General features: G+C 40.4%; 1 protein-coding gene and 2 non-coding genes across 4 annotated transcripts; 2 read left to right on the top strand and 1 right to left on the bottom strand.

Annotated features, from left to right (window-relative positions):
* Positions 1 to 369: 369 nt before the first annotated feature.
* hm13 (histocompatibility (minor) 13) lies at positions 370 to 18489 on the bottom strand. 2 transcript variants are annotated; one of them, XM_034125535.1, is made up of 11 exons: positions 18137 to 18489; positions 10681 to 10779; positions 9689 to 9771; positions 9485 to 9573; positions 8962 to 9047; positions 8296 to 8421; positions 7814 to 7871; positions 7495 to 7615; positions 7310 to 7412; positions 6645 to 6730; positions 370 to 3410 (listed from the first exon to the last, which is right to left on the bottom strand). In XM_034125535.1, exons 1-11 carry the CDS (start codon positions 18350 to 18352, stop codon positions 3341 to 3343), a joined length of 1137 nt encoding a protein of 378 aa, XP_033981426.1. In that variant the 5' UTR covers positions 18353 to 18489; the 3' UTR covers positions 370 to 3340. The 2 variants fall into 2 exon arrangements, with proteins under 2 accessions (XP_033981426.1, XP_033981427.1); XM_034125536.1 differs by lacking the exon at positions 18137 to 18489 and adding an exon at positions 14196 to 14215.
* Positions 18490 to 19653: 1164 nt separating this feature from the next.
* Positions 19654 to 19725, top strand: trnap-ugg. The gene has a single exon. It is a non-coding gene; the product is annotated as a tRNA-Pro (tRNA).
* A 2041-nt stretch (positions 19726 to 21766) lies between these two features.
* On the top strand, positions 21767 to 21838 carry trnap-ugg. The gene has a single exon. It is a non-coding gene; the product is annotated as a tRNA-Pro (tRNA).
* The last annotated feature ends 877 nt before the right edge of the window (positions 21839 to 22715 follow it).

Here is a 22715-nt window from a genome sequence, read left to right as displayed (position 1 = left end):
CGTCAACCCATTTTCACTATTTCTAAGGCCTTATGAAGGGTGTGGCGCAGTGGACTTGTGCATTGGTGTTCGGATCAGGGGAGCACAGGTTCAAACCCCACTGCAGTCAGCATGTCGTTGTGTCCCTGAGACACTTCACCCCAAATTGCTCCTGTGGGGATTGCCCACAGTGTTGAGTATCTAAGTCGCTTTGGATAAAAGCGTCTAACAAGTAACATGTAATGTAATGTAAGAGATGTCAGATCACAAGAATGCATTTTAGAATTGTTTAGTTCTGGTATACTGTTTGTGTAAAGTCTTGTTACTTTGTGTTAGAGTCATAATATACCTAGAAAGAGCTGCATCCAAAAAAAACACACTGACTCAGAGTGATGCTTCTCTATACGGTGATCAAAACACCAAAACGTTTATTGCAAATGAAATAGATATACAGTCAGGGCCGTAAAATGACTTCCTGCACAAATGCAACCAGAGAAAGAGAAATAAAAACAGAAAACATTTCAGGTGCATTACATTTAAAATTATGAGGGGCTACTGAACGTCACTGAGCTGAATGTGGGCATCATACTTCCATTTATTTTCCTGTTTTACATCGAAATACAAAAAACTGAGCATCTTTTTCATAAAGCAACAACATTGATAACATTGAGAATAATGATGGCGGCTGAACAGTCCAATCAGAGAAGCTTTTCTCAAGCATCCACAAACCCAGAGAGCTGCTCTACATTTTCAAAATGTGAGCAACACATGGTGTGTCCTAGAGGAGAGACATGTTTTCATTTAGAAAAAAACCCTCTAAATGAATAAAAAGTAATTAAAAAATAACTAATTTTAAAAAGTAAAAATTGAGTTTTCTGATGGTTAATATCTTGAAGAGAGTCAGAATAATTACATCTCAGTATTCTGACTATTCTCAAAAGTCTTCTGACAAAATTCAGAACTTTATTGTGAAATTCTGACTTAAAAAAAACAAAAGACTCAAAACCAATTAAAGAAAATAAATGTTAAGGTGTACAATGCATTTTGGGAAATGTTGTTCGCATTTCTTTTTGAAACATACACCGAATATTTAGGATCTCTCATGATTGGCTGGTTTAATTTGGAACATTCTTTTTTTAACTCGTCTATTGTGAGATAAAAAAATCTGACTATAAGCAATAGATTTGGACATTTTTGGCATCTTACAATTCAAATCACACAGCAGAGACACTTGAACATCTGTATGAAGACAGGTGTGTATGAGAATACATCTAAGGGGCAAACATCTGCACACTGTTGACTCTTTTGGTCAATTCATTCACTACTTTTTTCAGTCAAGCAATCTTTATCACATCCTACAAATGGTTTTTAACGAAATGTCAACTGTGCGATAACCATTTTTTGTAACTGATCAATCATTTATCGGCTTTCTAAAACAAGGTTGTAACAAAGAAGTTGGTATCATTGTAGAAAACATTTGATTATTGAATTAATGGCATTAATGGTTTGGACCAACAGTCCGTAAACCCAGATTATTTAGTTTACTTATCAAGAGTGAGAATGCTTGTGGGAAAAAAACACAAACGCTCCTGTCTCCTCGGCTCATTCAAACAGCCTATTGGACGAGGAAACAACAGGGCCCCGCCCCTCGCAGCCTCTCCACCAATAAGATCTGAGAATGAGGACCGTTAATATTCAGCAGAGGAGGTTCAGACTTCCTCCTCCTCCCTTTACTCCTCACATTCATCTCACAGGCCAGAACTTTAAGACTGAAAACAGATGTAAAAAATATTTGACTCAACTTTAGTTTAACCAGGCAGGTAAATTCTCACCTGTAGTAATGAAGTGAACTCTGAAGAAACCGAACTAATACACAAAAAAAAAGAGCCGAGTGATTTGTAGCTAAATGTAAGATCTAAATGAACAGCTCCATGAAGAGTGCATGATGTAAAACAATCCCACACTTCATGTAGAACAGTTACGGATTAAATAGAAATAACAGTGATTTTAAGCCAATTCATTTTCATTTAATCTTCACATCTTGTAGTATTTAAACATTCTGAAAACACTGACTGGAAGAAAAACAAGAAAAGGTCAATCTTAAAGACTACAGCTTGTAATGCTTGTTAAAAGCTACCAGTTGTTAAATTACTGAAGCTTCTAAAAAAATGAAATAAAAATGAAAATATACATTTGTGAGGTGTTTCAAAGATGTATGTTCTTACAGTGTTGGTTTAGATCTAAACATGAGATTTGATGACAAAAAAAAGTATTTCCTGTGATAAAAGTGTAAAAAAAGTTAAAAAAAGAACACTGTATCATACACAATGTCTGACCTCTGACTGAATATGACTTACTGCTTGAAATGGTCACCGCAGATTTAAATTTGAGGACATTTTAGCGCCACATGCCTGATGATAAGCAGGATTCATTTCCTTACATGCATCTGGTACAGTCAGTTTAAAGGTCAGGTGGATGTACAGTACAGCTTTGACAACATGAGCAACTCACTGTATACAATCAGAAACAAAATGCTACCCATCTTAAAATTCTGGCCTTTAACAAAAAAAAAACACAATAAAACAAAACGGGAAACACAGATGTGAGGAAGCAGAAGGCAGAATGAGCGGCGACCCGGCGCCGAATTAAACCAGAGAAGAGAAGAGACCCAGAGACAAAGAACCACCGCGGGACGATCGACAGGAAATCAGGAGTTTGAGAAGTGACATGGTGGAATATTCAAGCTCAGGTACCTTATTCAAAAGAATAAGAATCGTGGCTCTTTGTTTGAGGCTTTGAAACAAAAGACAGAAGCACTTGTTTGACCGTGGGATTTTCCCACTTTTGAGGCGGCATTATACGCTCTTTCAAACAGTGGAAGTTTACTGGTTTCCTGGTCTGAGCCAACGAGCTGCAAACACACAAGCGGATCAGATCTGGTGACGCTGCGTCTGCTTTCACATGCATATTATTAAACGTACATTAAAACACTCGTGTGTGTGTGTGTGTGTGTTTTTGGGGGGAAAGCCGCAGAGGATGTGTGTGTTCCCTGTGTGCGTGCAGCTGAGAGACAGACAGAGGAAACATGGCAGGCACAGAGTCTGAGCTGTCGCAACGAAACAACCTTTAAATTACAAACACCACCGTCGCTCGCACGACAGCAGCCGTTACCACGGAGACCAGACACGAACAACGCTGGCTACGTGAGAGCCCCCTGTTGAGATCCCTGCCCGGCGACAAACAGGAAGCTGGAGAAGCGGGAGGGGGAGGGGCTTCGTTGAAATGTGGCGTCAGCAGGCTGGATGAGAAGTGTTTGAGGAGGGCGGGTGGTGGGTGGGGGGGGGGGGGGAAGCGATGGATGCTATTGGTCCTTCTTCTCTGTTTCGTCGTCTTCTTTAGCCTCTGTGTCCTCGGGAACGGTCTCCTCATAACTGTACAGAAGACAGAGGAACACAGCTCAGAGTAAAGTCATCCATATGGGCCTGACCTGTAATAACAGCACCCAGGATATCTCATCCTTATCTTGTTTTACTAACACTAAAAAACTAAATCACGCTAAAAAGGCAACACAACAGTGGGGATTGAATCTGAGTCAACACAGAGTTCACTTATGGAGCCGTCAGCATGTTGGCTGCACAATTAATTGCAAATATATTAACACGGTAATATGGACTAGCGCAATATGCAAGTTGCAGTAAAACGCAATATTTGGTAACATTAAATATCGTGAAGCTGAAGTCCCAGCCTACAAATGGTATTCTAGGGACTTTACAAAAAGATGACCTTGTTTGGTTTATATGGAAGAGGATTAGGGACACATTTTTATATATTTTTTATTTTTTAGATCCGACCACAAGTAAACTAAATGTTTGAGTTTTGAGAATAAAGTCAGAATTATTTTTTCTCAGAATCCTGAATTAAATGAAAACAATAATACTTTAAGAATTAACTTGCATACCCTAATTCAAACATATAATTGACATTGTTGTACCCTTTAATATTAACTAACTTATTGGTGATACAATACAGTACATCAGAGGAATAAACAAATAAAACAAATGATCTGTAACTGAAAATGTATTATTTAAAACATATTTTTGCATAAATTAAAACTATTTAACAATAACTTCAAAGCTGATATTGATATAATATTGTCCTTATTGAATAATGGAGTGATGGTCTGCAGTTAAAGAGCGATAGACAGACGGATGGATTGATGGCAGCGCTCGTTATAATCCTGTTTACCTGCCCAGGTGAGACAGGAAGGGGAGGGGAGAGTAAAAAGAGAAGGGGGCGGGGCCTCTACATGGAGTTGGGCTGTAACCGGCGGCGACGAGGGGAGGAGTGTGTCAGCATAGAGACAGCGTCCATGGAGCTAGCCAGGCTGGCAGGGGAGCCGCTGACGGTCGGGAAGGAGGTGAGGCGGGGGGAGGCAGGGAGGACCTCCTCTGAAGACTCAAAGCTAACCAGGGGGGAGGAGAGGAGAGGGGAGGATGGGAGAGGAGAGGAGAGGAGAGGATGGGAGAGGAGAAGAGAGGAGAGGATGGGAGGGGAGAGGAGAGGAGAAGAGAGGAGAGGAGAGGATGGGAGAGGAGGAGAGGATGGGAGAGGAGAGGATGGGAGGAGAGGATGGGAGAGGAGAGGATGGGAGAGGATGGGAGAGGATGGGGAGAGGATGGGAGAGGAGAGGATGGGAGAGGATGGGAGAGGAGAGGAGGAGAGGGGAGGATGGGAGAGGAGAGGATGGGAGAGGAGAGGATGGGAGAGGAGAGGAGAGGATGGGAGAGGAGAGGAGAGGATGGGAGAGGAGAGGAGAGGAGAGGATGGGAGAGGAGAGGAGAGGAGAGGATGGGAGAGGAGAGGATGGGAGAGGAGAGGATGGGAGAGGAGAGGATGGGAGAGGAGAAGAGAGACATGGCGGAGAAAATAAGAATGACAAATATAGGTGGTAAAAAGAGGATAAGACAAGAAAGAAAAATAGTAAAAAAATATATAAAAGAAAAGAAAGGTAAAGAAAGGTGAAAAGGGGGAGGAGAGAAAGAGAAAGAAAGAGAGAATGTGGTAAGTCTTTTTATCTTAGTTAAAGTTAATTACAACTACTATTTGTATCTGAGAAATGTGAGTGATGGAGGATAAAGTAGAGGACAAGAGAAGGGGAAAGGAGGAGAACGAGGAGAGGAGGGAGTGAGGAAGCAGAGAAGATGAAGAGATCAAAAAGGAAAGAGTAGAAAGGGAGCCGAGGAGGACGAGGAGGGACTGGACGAGGATTTGGGAAATTAAATCAGGCTAGAGATGAGCTGTCACTCAAAGATGAAGACAGACAGCTTTATGATCTACTGTCTGAACTTGGCAAGCTCCGAAACATGGAATGATGCAACGCTTCATAGGTTTATTTTCGGAAGGGAGAGATTTTGCAAAAATGTCATTCTGTATTTTGATAGTTTTAGTTATTTAGGCATTTCAGTTTATTTTATTTTTTAATGAGGATTCAAAAAGGTTTCACTCCAACCAGCTTTGAGATTTGAACACAGTTATAGATGTAAATAGGCGCTTTCACACCGCAGTACTTTTCCCACTTTAGTTCCGAAATGTCGCGTTCACACCAAAAAGAGCCGGAACAAAAATTAGTTAATGAGAACCTTTTTACCCCCTTTCCGTCAGTTTCCCGTCCCTGCTAGAGAGCAGGGACTTTCGTGGGAGAAAAAGGTTCCTATGTCTGATTGGCTGGGCGGATTGCAAACCACGCCCCGTAAAACTCCCAAAAAGTTTTGTGAAGCCGCCATTTTATTATCCTCGCATTAGCATTATTAGCATTAGCATTAGCCCAGCACAGAAACGCAGAGAGACTAACTTATGGCAACACAAAAGAAAACATGGGAGCGGTGGAGATGAGGAGGTGTCGGCGTTCTGGCGATTTACTCGGAAGGCTTCAGTAGAAGCTGCTGGGAGTCCCAGCAGCTTCTACTGAAGCCAGTCCTCAACTCCGGGGACTTCCGGCCGGGGACTCCGGGTGGCAGTATACGCCGTGAAGTTGTTTGCTGCCTGCCAGTAAACCCAAACCAGAAGAAGAAGAAGTGACGTCAGCGGCTTCATTTGCCTAATCCTCCCTCAGGGACTTATTCCGGTGTGAACGCGATCTGTACTTAGTTCATGAGAACTAAAGAGTTCTCATGAACTAAGTTCTGATGAACCTTTGTGGGAAAAGTACTGCGGTGTGAAAGCGCCTAATGTTTTAGAACTTAAACCAAGAAATGCAAACGCCTACATTTTTTGATATTTTAGGACATGTTTACCATCATCAGATAATATGAACAACGGTACAAACAAAGTTTAGACTAAATACCCAGTTATTATATGTATGATGTCCTTTATTGTTTTATGTTTCATGTGGAACCTATATGCTGCAGGTCTCCCTTGAAAAAGAGATATATGATCTCAATGGGACCAATCTGGTTAAATAAAGGTTTGAAATGAAATGAAAAATTCCGCTAACCTGTTATATAGCACAATGAACTGCTGTGGGGTTTATGTACCAATGGCTTCAGTCTAATCTCTTTGAATCAGTCTCAGCACGATTCAAACGTCTCCCAAACTGAATCAGTGAGACTGATCTCCTACAAACATCAAATGACCACCCTGGATATGTGGTTGCCACGGTAACTCACCTGAACAACTCCGTGAGCTCTCCTTTGACCAGCGCTACGAGGCAGGGGAAGCCGATGCAGGCCGGGACCAGGTACAGCAGAGCGGGCTACACACACACACACACACACACACACATAATGGGTCAGTCAAATGGGTTTTGTAGCGTTGAATGTTGCTTTATAGTCAAATAGAAACTTCACTTGGTAAACAAGTCACAGTGTAAATAGATTAAACAAAGTTCAATGTCTGAAGAGCAGATACACATGTAGAGAGTGTACAAATGATTAAGCTGAATAAAAACACCTCATTTGTTTTTGCTTTTTAAGCTGGTTATGCATTTTTATTACACAGCTTTGTGTATTATTCAATTCTGATGTGTCAATTACTTTTTTAATAAGGAACATTTTATTAATTGCAGCTTCTAGTTCCTGAAGCTTTTTTATAGCAGGGGCTATTTGTTTGAAAGGGGGAAAATGTCTGTAAGGAAACTTTAATACCATGTTATGAGACATTTAAAAACAAATAACCTTGAAAATATTGTTTTCATTTCATGGATTACACTTTGAAGAGCATCAACATCCCAGCAAGTGGTTTAGATTAAGCTTAAGATGCTTTTCTATGCCGAAAATAATAAAACAATGTACTTTTTTCAATAGTGCATGACCTCTGACCCCTTCCCTCATACCTGTGCGTGTTTGAAGGTGTGCATGACGAAGATGGTGAGGCCCAGTCCGAAGATGTAGGCCAGGAAACTGGAGTAGAAATACGTCTTGCTTTGCTTCTTCAGGCTGCAGGAAGAAAGAGAACGTTTGAATAAGAGAAGAAGCAGCAGAAGCAAAAGAAGGAGAAGATGAGGAGAGTTGGTGTTACCTGACGTCGAAGCGCAGCAGCAGAGCGATGAAGATTCCTGGGATGACGATGTCCCCGAGACCCAGCATGGCAAAGTTACTGGCATCAAGTCCTCTCTCCAGTAGATCCTGAGGAAACACCACTGGGGGAGAAAGAGAGAGAAATACAACTTTATAACTAAAAACATTGTCTGAAATGAGCTTTTTGTTGTGAGGAAAGGTCTCAGACCGGTTGTGACCACTGTGAGCTCAAAATACCCACAGCAGCGTGAGCACTGAGGCGGTGACTCATGTACTCCGAGATATTCGGGCAGGTATTCAGAACAACTTCACATACTCACATTTGATTGGTGCTTCAAAGGACTTGGCAACTGTTACCATGACGTTGGTCCCAAACACCTGGGGACAAAGAAAGAAATTGAAAAAGACAAATGATGTACAATTTTAGTTTTGTTTAAAGGCTTCTTCTCCAATTGAAGTTTGCAGATAAAACTCAACCGAGTGGGAGATGAAACTATAAAGTACTTTCTGTGCAAGTAGAGCACTAATGAATGGAAAACATGGTGGGAGGAGCTAAGACAAGAAGCCTCTACTTGCTGTTGCTGTCAGCCAATCAGAGCACTTAGTTTTTAGTCATTTAAAGAGTTAGAGTATGACTGTAAATGTAAGAGGCCCAAAACACAAATATGAGCTGAAAAGGATCAGAATAGGAGCACTCATCTTGTGACTAAACTTAAATGCTGTTATTTAGAGTGATTTAAGTCTAGTGTTTTTTTAGTACATTTAGATTGTGAGTGAATGTCTGTGAGGAAGGTAATCTCACCCAGAACACGTCGTAGACGAAGAGCCCCCCCAGCAGGATGCAGCCGGTGCTGACGTTGTTCAGGTGGAGCAGCTCCACTCCGTTCAGAGCGAACGCCAGGCCAAACAGGTTGTTGGCTATCCAGTGCTGCGATGCAACAACACACACACACAGGTTAGATGTGTTTGAGCTGCAATGATAAACTATTATCTTTCTTGATGATCTAACGCCAGGAAAGTGGATTGTATCAAAAAAATCCAAGAAAACGGCAACCCATCTTTTAAAGTCGAGGATAAAGTCTTTACCTCTGCTTTTCACTATGATCTAATGCTTTTGTTTTTATAAAACACTTTGAATTGCCTTGTGTTGAAGTGTGCGATATAAATACACTTGCCCTGCCTACTGGCATAGCAACAGGGATTAACTGCATTTAAAAAAAGTTAAAAGCACTTTATAGTGCTTTACAAGGGATAGACAAAAATTGGAATGTTGAAACTAGTAAAATATTACAAATAAAGTCACAACGATTGTTTGAACACTATACAATGACATAGATAATAAGAGGATGATGGTAGTAAAACAGTGCTGCCACACATTGTGCAGCTCTTCAGGACTCAGGAGTGTCACCAACAATAACAGCTGCTGCTATTTCATCTTTGATTTCCATATGAACTCTTTAAAGGTTACCTTTTTGAGCAGGTACCAGACTCCCACCACGCTGCTGATGATCAGGCACAGCAGGTTCTTGGTGTCAAACTCATAGTTGACTATTTCTGTAGAGAGACGGAGAGATATGTGGAGCTTTGGTCAGACTTGAATCCAAAAAAATAATCTTACCGAGACAGGTTGAAAAGTTTTTCTCTGGATTATTATGAAATAAACACTATTTTTACTAAGCTACCACTATCCCTGTTTAAATTCAAGAGTTTACTATTGGTAGCCGACTCGTAATATCAGCATATCCTTCACGTCAACTGAAAAAATCCTCAATCAACAGCAAAACATTTGGTATCGTACATCGGTGCATCCCTAGGAAGCATCCTGTCTCGGTTTTGTCGGTTGGGTGAACCAGTTATTTAATCACAGTGGAATCAAAGTAATTAAACAAATCATAGATTCCTGATCATCAGTATAAGATGAAATGATAAATGAGTGCTCTATTAACATCCTTAAACACTTTGGTATCGAGTGTTTATTCAGCAGGTCTCACCTTCTTTGGCCTCTTCGGAGCCCTGAGTGAAGAGCAGCTGGAACTGTTTGTTAGGGAAAGAAGCTGGAAAGATCCTGGACATCAGAGGGCTGACACACAAACAGGAAGAAATCATAAATCATCCAAATGTTTAAATGACTTTCTGTGCTTCTATTTGTCATTAATCACAACATCTAGTATGCATGTGTGTGTGTGTTGCTTTACCTCATGATGTGAGACAGAGCCAGCACGCCCAGGCCAAAGAAGTAGATGGACAGCAGCATGTTGATGTACTCTTGAGAAAATACCTGCGCCAGAACACATTCAACTGAGTGTGGAAGACATTACTTTTTCTTTCAATCGTTCTGTTATTAATCGTATGCATGTGAGGGCTGCTGTTTTTTTATTGTCTTAGGCTGGCTCGCGTTTTTTGCAGGTTTCCTTTTTTTCATGAACGCATGACTGAGGAATTGTTTGAGATTTGTGGAAATATTTAACTCCCAAACATCAGTTGTAATTCAGATTAGAGTAGCTGGTGGGATATTGTCATTTATTGTTTGGGAAACTGTGTTTGGTTTGGTGTTTGAGCCGACAAATGCTAAGCAGTAAAAGCTGGAGAATTGTTTACTGTACACAAACATTGGTTAGGTGGATGAACTGCATGAATCAATCATCGATTAAAATGCTGTCAGCCAATCAGAGCATCGCTTCTTAATCATTCATAATTTAAATTATTTAATAAATCAATAAAATGTACTTGGCATGTAAATGTAAGGTTTTTTTTACATTGTAAATTAATGTGTTAATTAACACCTGGGCACTGGAAACTAATTTTACAAATAGTATAATAAAATGTATTTTAATTAATTCATACATTAGCCAAATATGAATGCAGAAAATACAAGGTTTAAACTCAATAAATAGAAAATAAAAAAATCCTGTGCAGCATTTAGACGTTATGAATTAGGCTTCTAACTAGTTTTCAGCCCTACTATACTAAAATAATTACTACTATACTAGAGTATGTACTAGCATACTGAAGTATATACTACTTCTAGTCTATGCTAACATTTTAATCAGCTAAACACTTCTCTCCAAATGTTTCTTTCAGGTTGCATCACTGCTGTCTTTTGTAGGAATTTGAGATATTTCATGCATTTATCCGAAACCTCCAAACGTGAAACCCCTGCAGGTGGGCTGAGGAAACCCTGTGTTACCTTAAAGAACAGGTAGAGCCCGAACAGAGTGCAGCTGGCGATGATGGGAAACCTTGCGGCGTCTCGACTGGTGATCGTTTCAGGCATGTCCGATGCATTCTGGGAGGAGAGAGAGAGAAACAGAGATAAATAAAGGGGAAAGGGGAAGCAATGGAGGGGTGTGCTGCATTCAGTGTTAATGCAAGGGACAACTAGTTCAATCAAAACAATGCAAACAACATTTAAGTTAGTTAAACCAAGAAACACACATTTAAATAGTGATAAAGCAACTACAACACAAACTTAAATACGATTAAAGTAGTTATTATACATTAGAGCAGGGGTTTTCAAAGTGTGGGAAGGTGAGCCTCCCCTCAGAGAACATAACAGCCGCGCGCCCCCTCCCAATTATTATTGCTATTATTATTATTGTTGTTGCTATAATGCAGGGGTATTATTATCTAGTGGAATGCCCTTACCTACTGGCCTAGTTAAATCAAAGTGGTTACTTTTTTTTGGCTGGGCAGTGTAGTTTTACACAACGTCTTATTTGACTTTCTCAGGACTTAAAACTGGTTTTTGGGGGCAGACCCCCACAAAGAAAAAAAAATATTTACACACGTAAGGTCATCATCTTAACAGTTTTTTATGCTCATCGAGTCATCCGTGAGCAGAGCATCAAGTTGACATGTCTATTACAGCTGAATGCGGCGATCTTGTTCAGCAAAACGCCTCACAAACTTATTCAGATCTAAAGCTTTAGTGCGTTTTGATTCAATGCTGAGTACAGCCAAACTTGACAGTCTCTTCTGTCATTGTAGACCGCAAATACCTCATTCCTTCCGTGTACTTGAGTCCGAATGCGCCGTCCCGTTCAAATGAAATAGCCGCCAATCACATTTCCTCGCTCGCGCCAGGGCGGGGGGAGGGGTTACAAGGCGGCTCGGACATTAGGGATTTGCTCTCATAAATGTCCGATGAGCCATAACTTTTATTTCAAAAGAAAGCTGACGTTTTCTGCCAGACGCGGTCTTCTCTTTCACTTTAGGTAACTTCACTAAAAATCGATCCATGTTGCCGCTCGTATAAAGTTAGCTGAAGTTAACTAGCTAGATTTCACTGTTTCTAGTCCCACAGAATCCCATTGATTTTGAAACAAACAATTAAGGTTGAAGGAGCATGATACAAACATGCACCCTCCTTTCCAATGGACCCACAACACATTCTCTATACAAACTTAGAGGACCAGAAAATAAAAAGCATCCTTCTGTTTCTACAACCAGCTGCTCACATGTACAACCTCGGAGCACCAAAATAAACACTATACTGTAGGGTGGAACCGAATGTCAACTTTTTACATTCATAGCTTTATTTGTGTACTTTAAAAAATATTTTCCTAAGTGTTATGTCCTCATTCAGCCTAAAAAAACAAATGCATTCCTTAAAACAAAATTCTCAATTTCTGCTTATTTTCAGGTGTATATCAGTATGTAGTGTCTCTACTTTAAAGAGTCCTCTCCTGCTGATGTTCAGGTGTATATCAGTATGTAGTGTCTCTACTTTAAAGAGTCCTCTCCTGCTGATGTTCAGGTGTATATCAGTATGTAGTGTCTCTACTTTAAAGAGTCCTCTCCTGCTGATGTTCAGGTGTATATCAGTATGTAGTGTCTCTACTTTAAAGAGTCCTCTCCTGCTGATGTTCAGGTGTATATCAGTATGTAGTGTCTCTACTTTAAAGAGTCCTCTCCTGCTGATGTTCAGGTGTATATCAGTATGTAGTGTCTCTACTTTAAAGAGTCCTCTCCTGCTGATGTTCAGGTGTATATCAGTATGTAGTGTCTCTACTTTAAAGAGTCCTCTCCTGCTGATGTTCAGGTGTATATCAGTATGTAGTGTCTCTACTTTAAAGAGTCCTCTCCTGCTGATGTTCAGGTGTATATCAGTATGTAGTGTCTCTACTTTAAAGAGTCCTCTCCTGCTGATGTTCAGGTGTATATCAGTATGTAGTGTCTCTACTTTAAAGAGTCCTCTCCTGCTGATGTTCAGGTGTATATCAGTATGTAGTGTCTCTACTTTAAAGAGTCCTCTCCTGCTGATGTTCAGGTGTATATCAGTATGTAGTGTCTCTACTTTAAAGAGTTCTCTCCTGCTGATGTTCAGGTGTATATCAGTATGTAGTGTCTCTACTTTAAAGAGTCCTCTCCTGCTGATGTTCAGGTGTATATCAGTATGTAGTGTCTCTACTGCGACATGTCTCCATGCTTTAATGTTCAAAAAGCTCTTTATTTTTCTCATACTGCCTGTGCTGCAGCACCTCTTTTCACCCTGTCTGAAACCAGAGCCCAGTCTGCTCTGATTGGTTAGCTGGCCGGCTCTGTTATGATTGGTCAGGAGTATAGGAAAGAAACTCCCTCTGGAGGGAACACAGGAATTGTAGCCTTTGCAGACCATTACCTTGCACAAAAACCTATATAACGAACTACAGGAAATGGAAAACCCAAAAAGCACAAAAGGGCCTCTTTAAATATGTTTTTGTTCTTAGGTAAGACACTTGCTGATGATGTCGCTGTACACATTACATTTGAAAGAATTACGTAAATTCAACTGCTAGTTGAAACTGAAGCTCAGGTGAAACTCTCCCATGTAATCCTCCTGCTACACTCATACTGCTGTTAGCAAAGACACAAACGGATAGAGAGTCTGACAGAAGTCCCTGAGAGAGAAGCCTGAGTCCCCTCCATCTATAGTCCCCTCCATCTATATTCTCCTCCATCTACTCCCCCGAGAGAGAAAGTGGGACAGAAGAGAGGAAAGGAAGGAAGGTAAGGGAGGAAGGAAGATTTACAAGGCAAAATGATGGGAAGGAGACGAGGCCAGAAGGAGAAAATGCATTTGTGTCGCTGCATTAAAAAGGGCTCCATGTCGATGATTCTTTCACTCAAATCACTGGTGAATTCTGTATGTTGTATATGGATTGCTGCAGGGACAAAGTATTTTTGTAGGCCGTACCGTAAGGTTAGCATAGCCCTTGTTCTCTCGACAAAAAGTGAGATGTGGTGTTATTATGCAGAGATTATCCATTTAAGTAACATAAACGTTTCTTGGCAACAGAGCTTATTTTCTGTAATAATAAAACAAATCAAATGGTGTCGCCTTGAGTTAAGTGGAGCAGTCATGTGACCGTGCTGTAGTTTTGACTTCTAGGGACATGTAAGAATCATAAACGTTTGTTTGCCACAGATCTTATTTTTTAACAATATTCCAAAATCCCATTGCTAGCCCTTGTGATGCTAGCTTCCGGGTCGGCCTACAATAATGTCATCACTGCACCACTCTATTGCGAAAATAACAGATTGTTGCCACATACATGTAGAAAAAAAACCTTATTGTGATGTGTTACTGTCTGCCATTTGAATGTAGCAAGGCACTGAGGGGACTCCTCATTATCAGTCACCCACTGTTCAACAGCTCCAGTGTTATTAACTGATGTGTTAGTGCCGTGTGTATTTGGTGCTCTCAGCGGCTCTTATACTCACTCTGAACCCAGAATCGTACTCATTTTCTCCGAGCTCCTACAGACACACAGACAGAATGGATTGACAGACAGATGTGCACAGACAGACAGGAAAGAGAGAGGGATCAGTTCGGCAACAAAGAGGAGGACTGAAAGCAAGGCCCCAATAATTCAAATCAACCCAACAGGAAGCAAAACTATCATTGTTGAAATCTGAGAGGAAAACGGTTTTAATTCATTTATTTTAATTCATTAGAGAGAGGTTTGCCAGGGAATAGACACAGGGAGAATGAAGAGAGGAGAAGAAGAAAGGAGTTCAGGAGCCGGATTCAAGCCCAGCTACACATCTCAAAACATTCTCTTGCAATATTTTATCGGTTTTATTTGTTCTATGTCATATATATATATATATATATATAAAAAATATTATATATATATATATAAAAAATATTATATGTGGAAATATATTCCACATATTATATGTGGAAAAATATTGGCCACAGGCTCCTCCAACAGTGCAACACACATATATATATATATATATGTGTTGCACTGTTGGAGGAGCCTGTGACCAATATTTTTCATTGCCATATCTACACCGTAGCTAATGTGCAAATGACAATAAAGCCTTGAATCTTGAAACCACACCTGGGATAATACCTCAGAAAACATGAGAACATATGGGTTTTAATGGTTTCTGCTTTTTCTTAAAATGTGACTCTACATGCCACTGTGCTCAGTGTAAGCCTATCAACAGGCCTGTATTACATCATGACTGATCCGTCAGACGCACAGAACCTGCCAGTCATCTCACAGTGAAACCACCAGCAGCAAAGAGGATGTGGGAGTTCTTTAACCTAAAGCTAACAGGCTAAACTGCGCATGTCCGCAAAAAAAAGAAAAAAAGAGTGCAAATAATTCTTGTACACGTCACACACACACAACTGTATAATTGCTCAGCTACATTCTAGCATGTCTTTATTTTTTACACATTTATCGGTATTTAATTTGCAGTGGTCTAAAGTTACCAAGTACATTTACACAAGTACACTACTTAAGTACAATTTTGAGATTCTAGTACTTTACTTGTGTATCTACTTTGTACTTCTACTCCACTACAATTCAGAGGTAAATTGTGTAATTTTACTCCAATACATTTATTTCATATCTTTTTTTAGGTACTTTGCAGATTGGGATTAATGATGCAAAATATAATCAACACTTAAATAAGACTTTAGTTATACCTGGAGTAATATCACAAGCTACTTCTATTCTTGGCCCTTTAAAAAAAAGTAAAATAAACACAACAAGCTGAGGTGGAAGAAGTTATCAGATCTTCTACTCCAGTAAAAGTAGAAGTACCAGAGTGTAGGAATACTCTGTTAGATTGGTCCATTTCAGAATAATATATATGATATGTTTTATAATTATTGATCATTAAAGTGTCATCAAAGCTGGTAGAGGTGCAGCTAGTTGTAATGACTTTGTATAGGCTACTGCAGGGTAGCTTGTGAATTTACTCCAGGTGGAACTAAAGTCTGATTTAAGACTTGAGGGGAGTAAAAGTACAACATTTACCTCTGAATTGTAGTGGGGTATATATGGGCTCAGAACAGTCTCATAATACACACATGCACACAGAAGGATTCACACTTGTATTTCCAGATCCACACTTGTGTTTTTCAATGCACACACAAATGTGTTCCGTTTCATATACATGTAAATAAAATCCAAATACAGAAAAAAGTTTTACATATGTATTTTTGATCCTCACATATTTGTTTTCCGTTTAAATCCCCTGAACCTACAAACACAAACCGCTTTCTGTGCATGGATCGCTGTGCATTCGTGTGTGGGTTTTTTGAGACTCCCCTGACGGCCACCCGATTCGTACTTGTAATTTGTTCTATCTATAGCCAATCAGATGTCTCCTTCATTCTAAGCCAATCACATGAGCGGGTCCCCACGAGGGTATGATTTATTGCGTTCATGACACTTCATATACGCATTTTGCGCTGTCCGGAGCACGGTTTCCGCGGACAGAATTTATTTTACCGGACAAATTTGAAACTTACCGGTCATGTTTCAATAAGAAGAAGAAGAAGAAGAAGAAGAATTGTGTAGCAGAGTTTCCGTTAGCAGGTAATTACCGGACTATGACCGGATATGGCTAATAACACGGGAGTAAAAGGATCATCTTTTTTCCTCTCTCCCTCCCTCTCTCCTGACAGCCCGTCAGTTTCTCATGCAGCTCGCTAAAACTTCACTCGCGTTTATGTCCATATCGATCAGATCCAGCTCTCCTGATTGGCCTTTATAGAGAGCACCGATCAAACTATTAAGAGTGAATATCGGCCGATAATGACCGGCGGGGCTCCCCCCGTTGACAGTTCACTGTCTAGCACTGGCTTCGTAGTGCACTGATCGATTAGGCTAAGCTAACCTGTAGCTGCTCCCTCCACACTCACAACAACTTCATACAGACATAAATAAAGCAGCTGTATTTGCCATACAGGAAACACACATTTAAAACGGTTTTGCCTGCCGTTTTTATGTACACAAGCATTCATTAATGGTTCGGAAAGTGGCACTGTACCTTAATAATATAAAGGCTTGTATTTGCGTGCATTTCTTGCTCGGAAAGTGGCAATGTACTGAGAGTGGAAGTGTCCTGAGATTAGCGCCTGCAGGCAGGCTCCATGGACCTGTCAGCTCCGGACAGCGCAAAATGCGTACATGAAGCGCTACGTCATGAACGCAAGAAATCTACCCTCGTGGGGGCGCGCTCATGTGATTGGCTTAGAATTGAGGAGACATCTGATTGGCTATAGATAGAAAAAATTACAAGTACGAATCGGGTGACCGTCAGGGGAGTCTCAAAAAACCCACACACGAATGCACAGCGATCCATGCACAGAAAGCGGTTTGTGTTTGTAGGTGCAGCGGTTTTAAACGGAAAACAAATATGTGAGGATCAAAAATACATATGTAAAACTTTTTTCTGTATTTGGATTTTATTTACATGTATATGAAACGGAACACATTTGTGTGTGCATTGAAAAACACAAGTGTGGATCCGGAAATACAAGTGTGAGTCCTTTTGCGGATCATGAAATACAAGTGTGAATCCTTCTGTGTGCATGTGTGTATTATGAGACTGTTCTGAGCCCATAGGTATAAGACGTTCAAAGAAGCACACAATTGAAATATTCAAGTAAAGTACAAGTATCTCAAATTTGTACTTAAGTACAGTTAAACACAAGTATAACACAATGCCCCAAACAGAACAACAAATAAGCAACAGGTTGAAATATTAACCGTTCAAATGTTAACAGCTGTGACGATAGTTCTACCTTAATTCTGCTATTTTTTATTAGAATGAAGCACTGTTTTGAGGCTTTATTTAGCTGTTGCCTTGGCTTTTATCAGTCTTTGGTTTTATTTCAACCTGTTGTTACATTTTTGTTGTGTTTTGGGCCTTGTGGTGTTAATTTTACTTTATTTTAAAACAGTATTCCTCGAACTAAACACTGATAGAAGCCGAGGCTACAGCTTAATAAAGCCTCAACATAGTGATTAATTTGAATACAAAAATAGCAGAATTAAGGTAGAACTAACGTCACAGCTGTTAGCATTTTAACGGTTATTATTTCAACCTGTTGATTATTTGTGTTGTGTTTCAGGCCTTGTGGTGCTGATTCTACTTTACAGCTGTGACGTTAGTTCTACCTTATTTCTGCTATTTTGTCATATCAATTAATCCCCGTTTTCAGGCTTTATTTAGCTCTAACCTCGGCTTTTATCAACGTTCAGTTCAACGAATACAATTTGAAGACGATTTGAAATAAGCCGTTAGCCAGCCGTTAGCTTTTCACCAGCCAACCGGTTGAGGCCAACGGCTGACTGAAGAGACACCGGGTTAAAACATCGAGATTCTCCATCGCTGCTGCCGGAAGAAGTTACCTTTGATTTGGAGCAAGTGACGGACCGCAGGGCTCCGAAGTAGATGGGCAGCAGAGCCATGAACACCAGGCTGCCGTACGCCAGCGCGGTGCCCTCCGGACTCGCCACGAATTTAGCCGTCGCGTTGAGAGCCTGCTCGGTTCCGTTGGAGTCTGTGTTGTTCAGGGCCTCCAGGACGGCAGCGACGGCCTCCGGGATCTGCTCCGTCTCAGACATGGTTCAGAAGCGGGCTGTGTGCTGTAGCTGAGACACGGGCTGGAAGAGGTGGAAGAACCGCTGGGTGTTTATCATTCATCCACAACAGTGATGCTGCGGTAAGGTAAGGCCACGTTTCCTAAAACATTGAGCAAAGAGGAGGCGGACCGTGAGAAGAGGTCTCACTCTGCAGGGTTTCCGTTAACATCACCGACACATTTTGATAAATGTATTTTCTTCTTCTTCTTTTTTGAGTTATACGGCGGTTTGCATCAAGGTTAATGGTGCATTGACACCAAATATATGTTGTTGTATGCAGAGGTGGAAGAAGTACTCATAACTTGTCAAAGGTGGGAAGTAACAAAGTACATTTACTCAAGCACTGTACTTAATTACACTTTTGAGTGTATCTAAGTTGAGTATTTCAAATTGTTTTGCTTCTTTATACTTCTACTCCACTACGATTCAGAGGTAAATTGTGTACTTATACTCCACTACGTTTATTTTGTACCTTTAGTTACTTTGCACATTTGGATTAAGGATGTGAAATATAATCAACACTTAAATAAGACTTTAGTTAGTACTTTAAGAAGCCTTACAAATGAAAGCAGTTTATTTACGTAAACATTTATTTTCAGTTCAATAAAGAAAATAAAGACATTTGTTTTCTTAAAAAAAACATGTTAGTGTACAGTTGTACTTTGCTACACCTCTCTGTAAGCACAGCATGAGGAGAATAGGTTGCCATTGTTTGCTAAAATTGATACCTTGGACCAAGGTACTTAAGGAAAGGTAAATAAAAGTAGGTTTCAAGCCTGAGTTCCTGCTGAGAAGACTGGAAATGCCTATTGCACATGAAAAAGTTATTTATTGTGGGAACATTGTAAAATAGCCACCTTATTTCAAAACCCACATGCAGAGATATCTTTAACTACGCATCTCCCATTTCCCTCATCCCAGTCCAGACTCTGAATGGATGCCGAGTAGTTCTTTATCTTATGTAGGCTACACTAAAACCATGCGCTTGATCAGAGCCTAATGTATGACCATCTGAGCCTGTCAACAGGAAGCTGTGTATGTTCAGCTTAAGTGTGATGCATCCTAACCAAATTAGAAGATCTCTACATTAAGGAAGTAACGTTTCTTCCTCGTTGGTGGAATACATTTTGCTGAGAATTCAAGCAGCTGCCAAGGGGCATGATTCTCGCTTTAGAGAAGCCATGCATTTTCATCCAAGGCATAGTGCAATTAATAGAAAAGTGTTTTGCATTGTCATTTAAGCAGGCTATCCTTGGTAAGACCAAAAAGTAGCCTTTTGTTATGGCTCGTTGGTCTTGGGGTATGATTCTCTCTTTGGGTGCGAGAGGTCCCGGGTTCAAATTCCGGACGAGCCCAAGATGTCTACATAGGTGTGGAACAGGTTCAGTTTAGGTAGCAAAAATGGTTCGTTGGAAGCAATGTTTACTTAATAATTTGACCAATACTGTGCCCTGCTAGAAACCTAGTGTTGAGTTGGGGCAAACGATGATCAAGGCTCATCTTCTGTGTAGAGAAGCCATCAATTTGTATCCAACCTGTGTTCATTGAGGACAAAGTGCAATTCGTGGAAAAGTGTTTTGCATTGTCATTTAAGCAGGCTATTGTGCGGAAGACAGAACAATTGCCTTTTGTCATGGCTCGTTGGTCTAGGGCAGTGGTTCTCAAACTTTTTTCAATAATGTACCCACTTTGAAAAAGAAATTCAGCCAAGTACCCCCTGATCAGCGCAGAAACAATGTGGAAGAAAAGCCTATATAAAGAGGGAGAGTACAGCGCTGCACCATCGGTGTCTGATTTATTAAAACAACAACCTTGTAACTGAGAAACACTTAAATGCTACATTTCAAATGTTTACAATCCATCAATAAATTCATGGCAAACCAATTTCAACATCATGCAATAACACTAAGACAACATTGGTTGCCTTGAACTGATCTTTTTAATAAGTTGTACTTACAATTTAGTGAGAAACATGGGCTTGTGCTTCACTGAGGATCATGAGGCAAACTGCAGTTATTACACTTCGCGTTTTGAATTATGTGTAACTCTGTTAATATAAAACCCACACTGCTCAAACTTCGTTACTTTTCCTAAAATTGGTATATTTATTTATTTATTTTGAGGCGTGGGGAATGAAGAGAAACACATATATGAGCATTTTATGAGCATGGGATTTTGACCCCTCATATAAACATATGAATAATAGAGTGCCACAGTGACGCGTCCTAAAACCCGGAAGTAAGCTGCGCATGGGTTCCTTCGACAAAAAAGCAATGGGATTTCTCCATAGAATTTTTGAAAATAGCTCAAAATAAGGTCTGTGGTTGACACACAATTAAGAGATGGATCACGTTTTGTTCAGCCGGATAATCTCCACATGTCTACCCTACTTTTATAATTTTCTAATCATAAATGTAATCGATAGATTTATGATTGTGGCACTCTATGCTGCGCTATACTTTGCGGTGTACGCCGTTGCCAAGCAACGCTTATTGTTTAGGTCCTTTGATAAGCAGGCAGTCATATCATTAACTAGAACTAGCTAGATCTGATAGATTTGGACATAAACGCGAGTGAAGTATAACCGGACGCGAGAGAGAGAGATCCGAGATCAGATCAGCTGCTTCTGACGGAAAACACGCAGCTCTTCCGGATCACAGCTCCCCCGCTGTGACGGACCGGTGAGCAGAGCAAAATACACTAAGAGTTAGACCTAACACACTTAGCTAGTTTATCTACTCTGGAACAAGCTAAACTAGTTATAAATATATGTATTCTTTACTGTCGGCTTATTACAGGTTCAGCGAGCTGCACGAGACTGACGGGCTGTCAGGAGAGAGAGAGGAAAAGAGAGCACCCCATTTATTTTTCCCATTTTATTATCCAGAATTACTGTAAACTTTTGAATGAAGTAATGAATCTACTATTAGTAGTTTGTTTAAATGCATTACTTATGTTGTTTTTTTTCATTAACATCAAATAAATCTCACGTACCCCCTGCAGTACTCCAACGTACCCCTAGGGGTCCGCGTACCCCCATTTGAGAACCACTGGTCTAGGGGTATGATTCGCGCTTAGGGTGCGAGAGGTCCCGGGTTCAAATCCAGGACGAGCCCAAGACATCTACATAGGTGTGGAACAGGTTTAGTTTAGGTATCAAAAATTGTTCGTTGGAAGCAGTGTGTATTTAATAATTTGACCAATACTGTGCCTTGCTAGAAACCTAGTGTTGGGTTGGGGCAAAAAATTATCAAGGCTCATCTTCTGTGTAGAGAAGCCATGCTTTTTCATCCAAGCTGTGTTCATTGAGGCATAGTGCAATTCATGGAAAAGTGTTTTGCGATGTCATTTAAGCAGACTATCGTGCGGAAGACAGAAAAAATTGACTTTTGTCATGGCTCGTTGGTCTAGGGGTATGATTCTCGCTTTGGGTGCGAGAGGTCCCGGGTTCAAATCCCGGACGAGCCCAAGACATCTACATAGGTGTGGAACAGGTTCAGTTTAGGTAGCAAAAATGGTTCGTTGGAAGCAATGTTTACTTAATAATTTGACCAATACTGTGCCCTGCTAGAAACCTAGTGTTGAGTTGGGGCAAACGATGATCAAGGCTCACCTTCTGTGTAGAGAAGCCATGCATTTTCATCCAAAAACGTTTGAACCTATATACTATTATAACTACCTAATATTCATAATAGTTTTGAAATGAAAGACAGAGAAGAGTGACCTCACTTGGTTGTATTGGCCTGCCATGTTGTTCAGGAGCTTCACAACCTCCATCGCTGTTTACAGTGGCCAGGTCTGTGTGTTTCTCTCTGCAGTATCTCTGTGCTTCAGACATGGTCTTTGCTTCATAAACAAAATGGTACTGACGTTCAGCATGTGAGGAGACAGCGCTCAGCCCTGTAGAGACACAGACATTTTGATTAGATTCAATATCAATTACTGAACCAACTTCTCCAAATTACATGAAATGTAAACTGTAAATTAAATAAATTAAGTAATTGTCAGAGGGAAACCAAAATAGAAAGTACTAAAAATTGCTAATGGGATAACATATCTTAAATACAAATAATAATTACCTGAAAGAGCGATGATGATCAGAAGAACTTTTTCCATCATTGTGTCTTCCCTGTTCTTCTCTTTCGGTCTGAGACTAGATGTGCAGCTGTTGACATTATATAATAGGTAAAATGTAAAGTGAATATGGAACCTATCAACTTTCTCCTGTCAGACTGAGAGTCTCAGATAACCTCAGCTCAGGTGAAGTAAAGGACTCTCTCAGTGTTTAGATAGTTAACTTTAGTCTAAGTTATCTCAGTGGGTCTCAAAACGGTTTGGTCACGAT

This window comes from Trematomus bernacchii, unplaced genomic scaffold, assembly GCF_902827165.1.
Source record: "Trematomus bernacchii unplaced genomic scaffold, fTreBer1.1, whole genome shotgun sequence".
In the NCBI taxonomy this organism is placed as follows: Eukaryota; Metazoa; Chordata; class Actinopteri; order Perciformes; family Nototheniidae; genus Trematomus; species Trematomus bernacchii.
The sequence above is the reverse complement of the archived record's forward strand: the minus strand, read 5'-3'. Positions and strand labels throughout refer to the sequence as shown.